Source organism: Paralichthys olivaceus, chromosome 19 (genome assembly GCF_024713975.1).
Source record: "Paralichthys olivaceus isolate ysfri-2021 chromosome 19, ASM2471397v2, whole genome shotgun sequence".
NCBI classification, from domain to species: Eukaryota; Metazoa; Chordata; class Actinopteri; order Pleuronectiformes; family Paralichthyidae; genus Paralichthys; species Paralichthys olivaceus.
This window is the reverse complement of record NC_091111.1, coordinates 19,070,484-19,085,059: the sequence shown is the minus strand read 5'-3', so window position 1 is coordinate 19,085,059 and position 14,576 is coordinate 19,070,484. Positions and strand designations below refer to the sequence as shown.

General features: G+C 44.9%; 1 protein-coding gene across 1 annotated transcript in view; it reads right to left on the bottom strand.

Annotated features, from left to right (window-relative positions):
- Positions 1–14,576, bottom strand: part of galnt14 (UDP-N-acetyl-alpha-D-galactosamine:polypeptide N-acetylgalactosaminyltransferase 14 (GalNAc-T14)) — a 94,119-nt gene that overhangs the window by 7,264 nt on the left and 72,279 nt on the right. The window contains exons 7-13 of the mRNA XM_069515298.1: positions 11,521–11,608; positions 9,934–10,018; positions 7,497–7,600; positions 6,512–6,638; positions 3,877–3,969; positions 3,044–3,127; positions 2,071–2,215 (exon numbers count right to left, since the gene is read on the bottom strand). Of these exons, the coding sequence (XP_069371399.1) occupies positions 2,071–2,215; positions 3,044–3,127; positions 3,877–3,969; positions 6,512–6,638; positions 7,497–7,600; positions 9,934–10,018; positions 11,521–11,608 (726 nt within the window). The remainder of the gene's footprint in view (positions 1–2,070; positions 2,216–3,043; positions 3,128–3,876; positions 3,970–6,511; positions 6,639–7,496; positions 7,601–9,933; positions 10,019–11,520; positions 11,609–14,576) is intronic.

Sequence of the window (14,576 nt, the reverse complement as noted above, 5' to 3'; positions counted from 1 at the left end):
CGTTGCAAGTTGTTTTTGAGAAGTCGTCTCTTCAGCTTTATTTCAGATCTCTACGTCTTCATCCACACGTGCTCTGTTGACTGGTTTTCAATTCACTCCATGAAAGTCAGCACAAAGTGATTAGTGATGAATGATCAGATCACGTATTTATATTCGCATCTTATTTAAAGCTGGTAATTGAGGATGTGGCGGAGGCTGAGCGTTGGTTGAAAGGACAGTGGGAGGTCTTTTCAAACCAGCTCTGCGACGTGCCGACTTTTATCAGCAACATCTCGGCGCTGCTGGGTTTATTTCACCATATGATTGATTTATTGAGCTGCAGCCGAGAGGATGACACTGGAGGTTAATTGGCGCTGTAGCACAATTCATCTCGTCTCCGCTGGAGCCTCGTCAGGTTCGGCGGGTTTACATGCACCTCAGCGCTGAGGCCTTCGGGTGAACACGTGTTGAGAAACATAACAGATTTGTGCAGAAATTAAATTCACAATGAATAAAAGGTTAAAAACTGCACTTTGGTTCAGTGTGACGCCCTGAAGCTATCGGTGTGACCTCTGTTGACTGAGCTGCGTCGTGTTCACGTCGGCAGAAAAGACACAACCATAACTTCACGCCCGCTCGTCACTCTCCTCCACCTTCAGTTCACATTTCTGCTCCGTTACACGGACGTCAGCCTGAAACCTCCAGTTAATGGAACACCAGAACACATTTGAGTCCTAGATGACTGACACTGAAATAATTCTGTCTCTTCTGCTTTCTGCTGCGGTGAGTTTTCAAATTGGTCTTTTTAATTCTACGACTGATTTCTCCCCCTCTAGGCGAGTGTTGGTGCAAAATGGCGGCTCCAGAGAGAAATCCTAATTAAAGTCCAACTGAACCTTTAAACCACGTTTGAACACGTTACACACATGTAGACGGATGCACTAAAACACTAAAACATCCATAATGATCACGAGACATGAAGAGAATTAACCTTTCCCTTTAATTTAGAGTTTTTAGAATTTACTTTGATGACGAGGAGTATCTGCAAACATCGGGGGGATCAGCTTTTCTCACTTTTCATAGGCGAAACTGAAAAAGTTAATTTAATTCTGTTGAGTTGAGAAACATTCCCACTTCAGACCAGAGCTTCAGAACACCAACAAACAGGGATTAAGAGCCTTCCTCCGTGGACTCCTCTTCCTGCAGTGGTCCACAGGAGTTTCTCACTCACATCCCAGCAGTTTGCACTGAGACTAAAGGGATTTGAACCAGCGACCTTCCAGTCACAGGCAGGCCTCTCCAGCCTTAAGGCATTTCAGCAGCTGACACGTTTGCTCGCTGCTTGTTAGAGCGGATCACAGCCTCCGCACTCGCTCTGCACTCGGAATAATGAGAATCCTGCGGGTATTAATTATGGCTGAGAGAAGGCAGAGCGCACACAGACACACAAACACACACTCTGAGAAAATGAGCGAGAGCAGGTCGGACGTACACACAAAAGATAACTGGACAAACACAAGTACAACATACACACACATGGACCTGCTCACAACCTTAACACCCTGCCTGTCACACACACACACACACACACACACACACACACACACACACAGTTGTATTGCTATTTTATTTATTTTGTTTGCAGACTCTCATAGGAAATGTATTAACATCCACTAATGACCGCAGGGAGAGAGACAGCGAGAGGAGGTGAGGTCAGGTGAACGATATCTCCTCATCTAACAGTTTTATTTTCATACATTCACACTCAGGGGTGTGAAGTAGTGGTGAGGAAGAGGAGAGGAGCAGTGGTGAGGAGTGGAGCAGTGGTGAGGAAGAGGAGAGGAGCAGTGGTGAGGAAGAGGAGTGGAGCAGTAGTGAGGAAGATGAGAGGAGCAGTGGTGAGGAAGAGGAGAGGAGCAGTGGTGAGGAAGAGGAGTGGAGCAGTGGTGAGGAAGAGGAGAGGAGCAGCGGTGAGGAAGAGGAGTGGAGCAGTGGTGAGGAAGAGGAGAGGAGCAGTTGTGTAGTCTTGCTTCCACATTCCTCATTCACTTGTTTTCTGCCAGTTCACCATAGAAACGCCGGCTGACTCACCTGGGTGATGGCGGGGACGCCCTCTGTTCCGATGCAGGGCGCCAGCGTGAGGACGGGCAGCTCCTGCCCCTCCATCCTGCGAGACTCCAGACAGTTCTGCCTCTGTCTGATCGGCCCGGACTGAGAGTCCGAGTCGTCTGGAACCCTGACGGAGGAAACGCGACGCAGAAGATGATATTTAATTTTTGAGCTGTGAACAGATGCTCTTATTTTCTAAGAGATCCTCGAAGCCACATGTGGAAGCTTCAGTGTTTCGATGAAATCAGGACGTCGCTTTAAGTCGCTCCACCAGAGCGAGACTCAAACCTCTTCACCTTATCAAGTTAATTTGATTCATCAGTATTTTCAAAAATGACGCACTGCACCTTTAACAAATCCGCTGAAGACCACAATTCTCTGAACTCATTACTTCAGAAAGTTTCTCCTCCAATCTTCCTCTTTGATAAACTTTCTCAGTCTTGTTAAATTCACGGCCGCTGCCATAAACTCGGGCTTAAGCCCTGTAGCATTAATTCAATCTGCTATCTCTGTCTGTTTTAATAACCCGTTAAAGGTTATTCTGCGTTTTAAGGGTCAGGTCCGTCTTCCCCTGAGAGCAGGACTGTTAATTCCATTCTTGGGGATTAAAACCGGCCTCCAGTGGATAAACGCGTATTTAAGTGTGAGTGTGTGTCGAAGTGAAGAGGAAGCTTTTAAATGAAAGAGCTTATGTGTCTTAAAGGTATTTGTATTGGCCTGTTTGTGATGAAGAGGACGTGCACTGAGCATTTTCTGTTCCTGTGTTTGTTTCCTGTCGTCCTGCTGTGATATTTAATTTCCAAATGCATCATGAAGCAGTCGGGCGATGAACATTGGTGTCCAGAGCGCCCCCCCCCCCCCAGCCAAGACCCAACAGTCTCATGAAACTTCATTGAAATTCACTACATCCAGATTTTCCATATAAATAAATATAGACACACACACACAAACTTACTTGAGCTCAGGGTAAACGTTGTCCAGGTACCACTTGAAAGATTTGCACTTGAGCTTTTTGCGAAGTTCCACTCGTCCGTGGATGCTGGCGACACACAAAGAGAAACATTAGCTACGTGACGTAAAAGGCCTCAGATTAAAAACAATCGCAAACATTGAGAAGTCGTCGCGTAAGAACCAACATCAACGCTAACGTTCAGCGAGGGAGAATAACGGAGACGTGTGATGTGGAGAAGCAGCTGAAACCTTAAAGCCGTGTTTAAATGTCAGTGTTTACCTGAGTCTGACAGATAAACACTGACATTTAGACGACGCTGTCGGCTTTAAGCTCTGTTCCTACTGTGTCTCACATTAAGCACAAAAAACACACCACTACCAGTGAAACCATTTATTTCAGGTTAAATAACGAGCAGTGACGTCAGGAGGACACCTGGACATCACAGCGGCAAACTGAGACGTGAGACAAGCTGTGTGAAATGTGATGGTTCGAGACAAGGGACGGCATCATGTCCTCACAAAGGTGTCTTCATCCGCAGTCTCTCTTTCACACATGCACGACACAGCTGCAGAGTTTCTGCACGGACTCGTTCACAACAACATCAAATCCTCCACATTGTTCGGGCGAGAGCTGCAGCAGACAGAGGCAGGAAGTGTTTGTCCCTTTATAGTAGGAGGAGGCCAGGAAGTCCGCAGATAATCCAGAGGCTCTCAATCCAGACATTTGCGTTCACACATGCACGTCCTCCGGAGACAATACGGAGGATCTGCGGAGTTCAGTGCTTGTCTGAAAGCAGAATAGTGTTTGTGTGTGTGTGTGTGTGTGTTTTCTCTTACTCTCCGTAGGATTTCCCTCGAGCTGCGGGGCGAGCAGAGTAGTAAAAGAGTCGGAAGTCGTCCATCCACACCTCAGCTGTGCGACGTGTGTTCCTGTAAACACACAAACATTCTCCTTCACTCACGGCGAGCAGCACCGACGATTCCATTTTGTGCGTCTGAGGACGCAGCTGAAAATATTTGCATTCTCAAACCACAGAAACATCAAAATTCTCCCTCAACACGTCGTTTCTTTTCCAGATACACACGTGACGTCTGATCGGATCAGTTTTTACACATGTTTTTATTCCGAACATGTTCGTATCGTGTGTAAAAACACTGCATGAGGTGCAACGCACATTTTCTCCATCTCTTATCCCCATTTACTCTTTTCTCCCACTCTCCGTCTCTGTAGTAATTAGCCATTAGCTGAGTTTCTCTGAGCTGTGAACTCGCCCATCGAAATGACAGAAACCATCCATTAGAGGCATTACACACACTGGCTGTGGCGGTTTAATGAAAGGGGACGAGAGAGAGAGAGAGAGAGGATATGAGACGCTCGTAGGCACATAAACATAAATGTGTCACAAACAGGCTTACAATTAAAACCTCACTCCCTGTGCGCGCGCGAACGCACGCACACACACACGCACGCACGAGGCCGCAGCATAATCTTTGTAATCGTATTATTAAGCAGCTCTTTTTATTTTGCATATTCAAACCCCAGACTGCCGACGCCGAGCCTCCAGCTAATTAAGCAGCGGAGCAACAGGCCGACAGACAACAGCAGCTTTGTTTTGGGAGATCAGCGCCGGCCCCAAACATCAGGCCATCGAGGAACAAACGGAGGTCGTCTTCCGCAGATGTTGCCTCGGTAACGGCCGCCAGGGAGCGAAATGAGCAGCGCAGCAGATCGGCTTAAAAAAACACAACAACAAAAAAGTGTTGGTGTGGATTGTGTGGTTGACACGAGAAGTTTAAATGAACCCGTGCGGCCTCGCTCTGCCCATCGAGCCGCAAAGGGAACTCAACTCCCAACCCCCGGCTGCATTAATGCTTTGCTCAATCGCTGAGGTTTATGAAGTGCTCGACTGTGGAAGGAATAATCAGTGGATCCCGAGAGTTGTTTTGTGATGAAGCGCTACAATCTAATTTCCGTCTGCTACCTCCGTTCGTCATTTACGGTGTTTCCCAGAATGCCTTTCAGTGCACGCCTAGGTTCGATGGGGATGCTGATTTTTAAAAAAAACGACAATTTAAAAAAGTTTTCAGTTCATGTTTCCCTCGTGGACGAGAAGACTGCAGGAGAAATGTTCCTCCAGTGTCGACACTGGTGTTGTTGTCGTACATTTCCTCCTCATCTCTAAACTCTGAACGACCTCAGCTAAAAGCCTCTGAGTCAATAAACCAGAAGAAATTAGGAAATGATGATAGAAATTAATAATCATTTGACATTCATCACATTTAGCAAAACAAACACATGGAACGTTGATCCAAGTGATTTCTAACCACGGAGACATTGAACTAAATATTTATTTGGACTGTAAGTTGAGATCTGAACGTTTCTCTCTGCTCCATCTCGCCCTCCTTTACGTAGCTTGTTTGCTAACAATGCTAACAAGGGAGGGACAACCTGAGCACACGATGCCTCTGGAATCCTCTGAAATCCTGTTGTTCCTCGGTGAACAACACCGAGCGGTTTACAGCGACGTCGACAGTGCACTTGATATCATAATCTGGCGAGAAGCAGCGTCCTCGTTGTAGCCTTGATTAATCTATTTATACCAGATCAATTCACATGCAGTGTGAGCACATTAGTCCTGTTAATGGATTACTGGACTGCCTGTAAACATCCCTCTGTTTGAACTGTATGAAAAGGGGCAGAGAACAGAATGCAGCTTATGCTAATAGGATAATATTGTCCCCGCAGCTCAAAGGCTCCCAGGCAGCTGTAAATCCACTTTTAACAATGATGCGAGCAGCGTGCAGCGGCTGCGACGCCCAGGTCAGAGGAAACGTGTGTTTCTTCTTCACTGCATCAGGGAAACAGTCGGCGAGGTTTTTAGTTAAGTTGGAAGGTTGAAAAACAAACTGACGGATTATAGAGAAGTACCGAGTACGTCAGACAGCAGGTTCGGGTTAACCTTGATTAATTTGGAAATATGTCCACGTTACAAAAAAAAAAAACTGTGAAACCGACTGAGCTGCAGCTTTAACCTGGATTTTAACGACATCCTGTCTTTTATTTTATTTATTCAAATTATAAATTAAATCAACAGGCGATTGAATCCAGCACAAAATACATAGACTGTTCAAGTTTTTCGTAAAACATGATAAATTTTGTGTATTCAGTTTTCAGTCAGTTGATCGAAACATCATTTTCTACATTAAGTTCGGGGACGTTGCTAAAACTTCCATTTCGGAAGCTTGAATAAAATCCTGGATGCATCTTCATCTGGCGGCTCTGAAAAGGGATATTTCAACATCTGTACGCAAAAATGTTTTCTTACTTGTCGTGTTAGGGAGTCGACATCCATGATATCACATAACATTAAAAAAATATAACGTTAAAACAATATTCCTCTCTGACAAACGGTTTTTCTCTTCAGGAAAATAATTTGTCATCAACAGCTGTGAGGACGGAGAGATGACGTACTTGATGTAGGTGTTGGCGTTTCCCTCCGGAAAGACGTACGGATGTTTCTTCCTGAAGACGTGACCGACTCTGCTGCAGGGCAGGATCTCCAGACTGCCACCACACTGCCACACCCGGAACGAGATCTCTGCACACAAACACACACAACACAAACACACACACACAACACAACACACTTTGAATGTTTGGTTCTGCGTCACCTTTTTAAGAAGAAAACGTCTCTCTGGATATGTGATGAGCCACTGATGGACTCTGGGTTGATTGTGTGTGTGTCTGTGGTTGCTTCACATACACTGTGTGTGTGTGTGTGTGTGTGTGTGTGTGTCTGTCAGGCCTGTTTACACTGACATGAGCTCAGCAACACATACGACACAACCAGCTCCACAATGTGTGTGTGTGTTAGTTCTGATTCATAAAGTTGGCTGCCGTCTGAGCTCCGAGAAGTAAAGTAACAAGAGTTTCTCCCAAGAACGAAAGTGGAGAAGTTTTACAGCGACTGAGAGAGAGAGAGAGAGAGAGAGAGAGAGAGAGAGAGAGAGAGGCTGACTGAGAGAGAAGAGAGCGAGGAAGTGAAAACGAGAACCCGAGCCGGGTTTGATGAGGAAGAGGAGAGATGGAAGATGAAACACCAGAGAGCACAAAGGAGGACGAGAGAAGTCAGCGAGAGACTGAGACGAGAGCCGGAGAGACTGACAGCAACTTGACACAGAGCAAATGAGTGTGAGAGTGTGTGAGTGTGTGAGTGCCTCAGAGAGAGAGAGAGAGAGAGAGGAGCAGGGTGAGACTTTCATTGATCTAAAAGAAGCAGAGATGCAGCAATCAGCCCCCCCCCCCCCCACAGCAGGAACCAGATGTTTCAGAAAATGAAACTCTCCGTCCTGTTTTTCAGTTTATTCTCCTGCAGAATTTTTTAAAAAGATCGAATCATCTTGTTCTGATCGTATTTGGACGATCTCTCACTGATCGCCGGTCGGGGACGACTCACCGAAGTTCTCCCCGCCCCAGATGTCCATGGCGGTGTCGTACTTGCCGAGGTGATTGAACCAGGACCTGTCAATCACGAAGAGCCCGCCTGCGATGATGGGAGTCCTGTCAGGGGGAGAGACGACAGGAGGGAGAGACTCAGACGGGTGATGGATGTGTTCAGGCAGGTGATGTTATCTGAGGACACTGGGATTTCTGTGGGCTCTACTCGAGTTTCCCTCCGGATCAAACCAACCTGATGTGAATTTGAGACACGACTAATTTCAGCTTGAAACTCACAGATCTGATAAACGGAGGAAAAGTCCTCCGGCTGTAAAAACAGACAACGTTCTGTCGTGGTTGTCCACAAAGTCTCGGCCTCCGTGCTGCTGGTTCTCTCACGCACACGTCAGTGCATCATAACAAAACGTGCATCTGAATTTAAGGAGGAATTAACTTCCTCACTGAAACAGAAAAAGACGCTTTTGTCCATTTGTGTTTTCAAGAACAGAAATTAGCTTGTTATTGTGCTGCTACACACAGACACACACACACACACACACACACACACACACACACGGTGAATCATGATCTGGACAATGTGACGAATGAATAGCTGAGGGCCGAAAACACGCGTCATCAAAATACCCTGTTTATCAACAGTTATCCTGCTGCCACCGCCTGCAAATAGCCCTGTGTGTGTGTGTGTGTGTGTGTGTGTGTGTGTAAAACCTTTTTCAAGCTCAATTTGTCCTTGTGTGTTTACAGGAATATAAGCGTGTGTGTAAAACTTTATGCTCGTGTTGATTGTGGAGCAAACAAATAAACAGAACCAGACGATGCTGGTGCACATTTCTGTGTGTGTCTGTGTGTGTGTGTGTGTGTGTGTGTGGGTGTGTGCGCGATAAGGTCTTTACACCAACATGGGTCTCACAGCTCATGAGACACCTCGTCTCCGCAGTGACTCTATGATCCTGGGTTTGAGTTTGATCAAGTCTCAAGGATCTCCAAGACAACAGCAGAGGTTTGTCGTTCCGGTTTACAAACAACGTAAACAAACAAATACATTCATTTACTCGGCACCTGTGTTGAACAACAGCGCCCCCTGCAGCCACGTGGCATATTTAAAAGGACCATTGAAAAACGCACTCTACACAAAATACTTTTGCATTGAATTGTATCTACAATGTGATTTTCACTGTTATCTAGATTTGACTCGACTTATTTGGTCATATCGCACAATCCCACTCACAGGTGTGGTTCATGTGTGTGTGTGTGAGTCCACAGACGGACACAGTGACTCAGTCCAACCTCCGCAGGTTGACATGACACAGACAGAAGCAGCAAACTGACACACACACACACACACACAGACACACACACCTCCACTAAAATAACATGCACCGAGCCAGACAGTCACAACTTGGCACAGCAGTAAATCTGGGTTCCTGCCACCAATCTGACTTATGAAGAAGGAGCAGTGCACAAGTGTGTGTGTGTGTGTGTGTGTGTGTTTGCTCTGCGGCTCCTGAGCCTTGTTTGTTTGTTCATCTCTCTGGAGCCAATGACTCTGGTGATTTAGTTTTGTGTAAACTTGCAGTGAATGAGGTTTTTCGGCGGCGGCGCTGCAGCAGAAACGAGTCAAAGCGTTTGTCACAGATTGTTTCAGGAACAAGAATCTTCCTCGTTTGTCATTTCAGCAGCGGCGAGTCACCTCAGAGCTGAACTGAACCGACAGCCACAGAAAATTGAATTTTTATTATTTTTAAAGCTTTTTTTTATCCTATTTGTCACGTTTTCGTTGAAAAAGTTTATTATCGATCTTTTTAATTCAAATATCTGGTGTGTTGTTTTTGCTTTAGGGTGACACACGAGGATCGAACTGGGACCACATGCATGTGTCTCCAGTCCGGAGCTGCAGTAAAATAAGATGTAGTTTTATTTCCCCAGCGGACGCAGCCGGAGATCTTCACACATCGAGGATCAGCCTCACGAACACTGAGACACCGAACCACATTCAGCAGCAATTAAAACGATCCGCTCGAGCTTGAAAAACGGGAAGCGAAGATCGGGGGTTAAACGCCCACGCCAAACTTTTTCTGACAAGTTTTTAATTATTTGTTTAACTTTTCTAAAACACGAGGATGGAACAGTTTGGAGGAGGAGGAGGTTGTCATGTCAGAAATCGTCTAAATGCACATTGTGGAAGCAGATTGTGTTGCATCAGTTTATCATCATCCAAACCTGAATATAAACTCCGCTCCTCTTATTTTCCTTCTCTGTAAATTTCCTCCACACGTCTTGTTGCATCTTTTATCGTCTTTCTCCCATTTTCCTGCCTCCATCTTTTCTCTACGGGTAATGAGCTCTGGGGTCAGGATGTGAACAGACTACCACATGTTTGTGTTTACACATGTGTGCACTGGTGTTGTACGTGTGTGTGTGAACGTGTGAATTACTTGATTGGCTGAGTCGGGTCGAGCCGACGAGCCCGTTGCTCCGGCGACAGCTGCTCCCACTTGAAATGGAGACTCCAATCAAAACCTGAGAGAGAAAGAAAGACGTCCAGAGAAACAGCGAGAATGGTCGTGAAACACTTTGATGAACTGAGAGTTACAGGTGATTTATCCCGATAAATAAATAAATGAATAACTGGTGAACACAGATATTTACTTTTGTTAATATTCAAATAATTAAAAGCTAAACAGTGAAAAACAAGACAGAGTTTGTTCAGTCAGCGAGCGTTGGATTATCTGGCAGATACATTTGGTAAAAAGCATTTTCTTCCTCACTGAGTTCCGTTTGAACCATTTCTAGTTCTCATATTACGAAGTTATCGGCTTCACGTCGAATCTGAATGTATCTGGACGATATCAGATAATATTTGCTTTAAATTCTCTTGACATTGCTGCATTTGATTTCTGTCTTTTTCTTTCCGTGTCAATAAATCCTTAACTTCTCTGTGTTAATGTGAGCACGAGTAAACGTGTGTGTGTGTGTGTTGGCTGACACGGCACAAGAGTCCCATCCCCCATCACTGTGTGTGTGTGTGTGTGTGTGTGTGTGTGTGTGTTTGTGTGGATCAATGAAAATCCATTTTATACCCATCTATTTTATATTATGAGCAACGGCTTCATCTATAATTAAAATGTTCTTTGTGAGCCCAACTATCGCCATCGACTCCCGTGTGTGTGTGTGTGTGTGTGTGTGTGTGTGTGTGTGTGAGAGAGAGAGAGAGAGGTGGACAGGGCTATTATCAGCATTGATTGGCAGACTGCTGTTACCAAGAGAAGAAGATTGGAAGAAGACAGGCTAATGGAAAGAGAGAGGGATGATGAGGCTCTTTGGGGAGATTGGCTGCAGAAAGAGCGAGGGACGACGGAGACGAGTGGAGAACATGGCTGTGTGTTGCTCTGGTGCATCATCTGGTCAATTGGTCTGAGCTCCTCTGGACCCACAGAATCTTAACAAGCTCTCCTCAGAGTCCTCGTCCTACAACACCGGTCGCTCGCTGAATCAGAGGATAGTTACAGAACCTGCGTCCTCCACTTCCACTGCGATTACAGATCTGCACCAATTATCCTTAAAAGGTTGAGCGGAGCTGGAGTCGACACAAAGGCTAGAAACCAAACTATAATGTTTTCCTTTTGAAAGGGATTTTGATGATTTATTTACTTAACCAACACTTAAGATTGATCTTCAGATTATCAGATGAAATATAAAAGCTGCTCTTACAAAATTACAACATTGCACAAACGCAGTCGGGACATTTTTTGTATTTCTGCATCAAAGATCAAATCTGATTTCAAAAAGTAAAACAGCTTAATGTGTCTCAGGGATCCTGAAGGTCGATTTTTCATAGAACTCGAACGCATCCTGAGGTTCACACAGAGAGAGAAGGTTCATGAACTCATCTTGAAGAGCTTCTTCAAGAAGAAAGAACCCTCTGGGCTTTTTCACTGTCATCAAAAGAAACCCTGGAATGTGCCTCAGAGCCATTTTTTATTTCCCCAGACTGTAGATGGAAAAAAAAAGCATTTCCATACCTCCACGGAGATCAGCCGAGGCCGCCACGTAGGCAAACGTGTCCATGTTGATGATGTCGATGACCGGGCTGACCACACGGGTTGGGTCCTGGACACAAGCACAAAAAACAACACAGACGATCGCGTTGGTTTCGGGAATAAATGCGACATAAAGGGCGAAGAAAGATCGAGGTGTTCCTGCGAGCAGATCAAATTATGTTCCACTAGAGGAGATTTTCATTCCCGTGCGTGTGCACATGTGTGTGATTGAATATTCCAAGGTCATTATACTGAAGCACATTAAAAGGAATTTAAGTCATTCAACAGCAATCATGCACATTAAGTGAGGTGAGAGTGACCTCTGCCTCTGCCTCTGCTTCAACTCCACTTTATTCACTTTCCTCACATTAATGTCAGACTGTTCAGCCATGTGCAAACAGGAAACACTGAATTATTCCAATGAAAGCAGAAGTAAAGGACGGAGCAGGGACATTTTTACAAATGTTTTAAATAAGCAAATGTTCAAAATGATATTTAGCTGTAACTAGAGTTAACAAGCACATTTAATTCTTCAGTGACTCAGTACGTTAGCGTTTTCAATCGATCGACAATCATCGAGAAAGTAACTTCAGGGGCATTTGAATCAGGATATAAGCACATGAAGTGAGTAACAAAGTGATGCTTAATATTTGTGACTCGTCATTAAATCCTTTAGCTCTAATTTGCACGTTCATAATAAAATACACATCACACACACAGTGAAATGAGAACATAACGAGTATCAACACTGCAAAATATCCTCAACCTTGTTTAATCGTCCATGAGGCCACATGACTCTCGTGGATTTAGCTTAGTTACTCCCTCTTTAACCCTTAAATTAAACCCTTAGCATTTAGAAAACTGGCAAAATGTCTGCACCTGTATTCCTCCTCATATTTCTACCTTGATGGCACCATTTGCTCGTTACAAGGATAAAAGTACAACACACACACACATTCCAGACTTGAGCTCGCTGCTAAATCATTGAGTGTCCCTCTATTAGTTTGGCCAAATGGCTGGATGCGTCTTCAGCCGGTGATATTACAGAGCAGGTGGAGCGGTTCTGGACCATTAGCTGCAGGGTCAGTGCAAGGGGACGCAGCCTGCATCCCTCTACAGCTCCAGCCGCATTACAAAGCACTGCATCTGCTTTAATGGCTGTTAGGGTAATGACAGTGTGCAGCACTCAGGGCGAGGCAGCCGCGACATTACGGTTGTAATTGGATGAATGTTATTCTCAAATCGCTTGGGAACGATTTCTTAATTTCAGCCATTTCTTATGTGTTTTCTTTTTTTTTTTGAAAAGACGTTTAACGATCGAGCGCAGGAGGAGGAGCGACGGTGAAAACAACCGGCGTCATCCCCGCCCATCGCTGGTTGATTAGCGATGGTTGTGATCACGACAGGATGTTATTACAAGTCATATTGACATTTATGACTGATGGACACAGATGGAAGCGTTGAGTGAGTGTGTGTGTGAAAGTATATAAATATAATCCATTTACCAACTATTACACATATAAACTAAAAATGAAGTCAAAACCCTCACAATGAAAAGTGAACCTGTGTCTTTTATTCCTAATATCCGATGGCTCGTTCCTGGGAAACGTTAAAGTGGTTTCAGTGAGTGAGTGATATGCTTCATGTTTTAACTCTGATAAGAATATTACGCCCTCGTGGATTAACAGAGAAAAGACTTTCACCTGCAGAATCTCCAGCCTCATTCCCAGAATAAAGAAACGGGGAACAGACCAATTACAGGAGCAGAGAGGGAGCACGGTGAGCGTGCACGGTGAGCGTGCACGGCGGGCGTGCACGGAGAGCGTCTGCGAGCCAGAGCTGCAGTGGCACTGCTTCCTGAGATGATAAAATATGGACCTGGAGAAAACGCAGTGGAGCTGGAGTTCTTTATATTTTTAGAATGATGGGTTTCACTTCTTGACGTTTGCTGCAGAGTTTAGACGAAATCGATCAAATGAAAAACGGAGACAGAAACATTCGTCATGACAACGATCAACAAGAGAAGGAATTCGTCCTGAACGCACAAAAAATAGAAAATCGCGTGAAAGATCAAAACTAAAACAAAATGTACTCCGTCACGTTTTACTAACTAATACTACGCTCCTCAAATAATTTATCCTTCTGCAATCTTTAAAATTCTTGAACCCTTGTTTACATTTCTTAACTTTATATTGTCATTAACTTTGTCGTTCAGCTCCATTGCATCTGTCTGCGTATGTTCGATCTACACAATCCGTTCCAGATGAATTGCCGTCAGTGGGATTAACAAAGTTGTTTGCATGGGAGGAGACAAATGTAGTTTAGAACATGCACAGTTAAAAATACGACGCGTGGATGGAATCAGAAAGTAGAAGTGAAGTTCATCTGGAAGTTGAGCAGAACTTTAGCTCCATGACAATGTGTGTGTGTGTGTGTGTTTACCTGGATCGATACCTCATACATTTAAATCTAAATATATGACTATAAAGTGAGCGGACAGACAGTGACAAATGACTCACACACACACACTCACACACACACACACACACACACACTCACACCGTGAGTATGAATATGGATGATATGTTGGTGCAGCTGCAGAAACAGGCTCTGTGGTGGTTTTGCGTATCGATCGCTGCTGTGGTGATGGAGATCACAGGTCTTTAATATCAGCAGAAACAACTGTTGACTTGATGCATCGGAGCAGGAGGGGACAGCTGGGAAAATGAAAGGGGAAAGATGGTGTGAAAGGAGAGAGAAAGAAAGGAGGTGTAGAAGGTTATTGGGGAGAAATGATGAGGAGAAGGGAGCTGACAGCGGGTGGGAGGGCGAGAGCAAATAAGAGAGCAGGGGGAATTGGAAGAGATGAGAGATAGAGAGGTGGTACGGAGGGAAAGAGGAGAAAGGACGAGTTGAAGAGAGACGTGATTCGAGAAGAGGAAACGATGACACTGGAGGACAGACAGAGGGTGTGTGAAGAGAGGGAAAAAAAGAGGAGAGGGGAGGTAAGGACAGAGGATGAGGGGACAGGAGGAAGG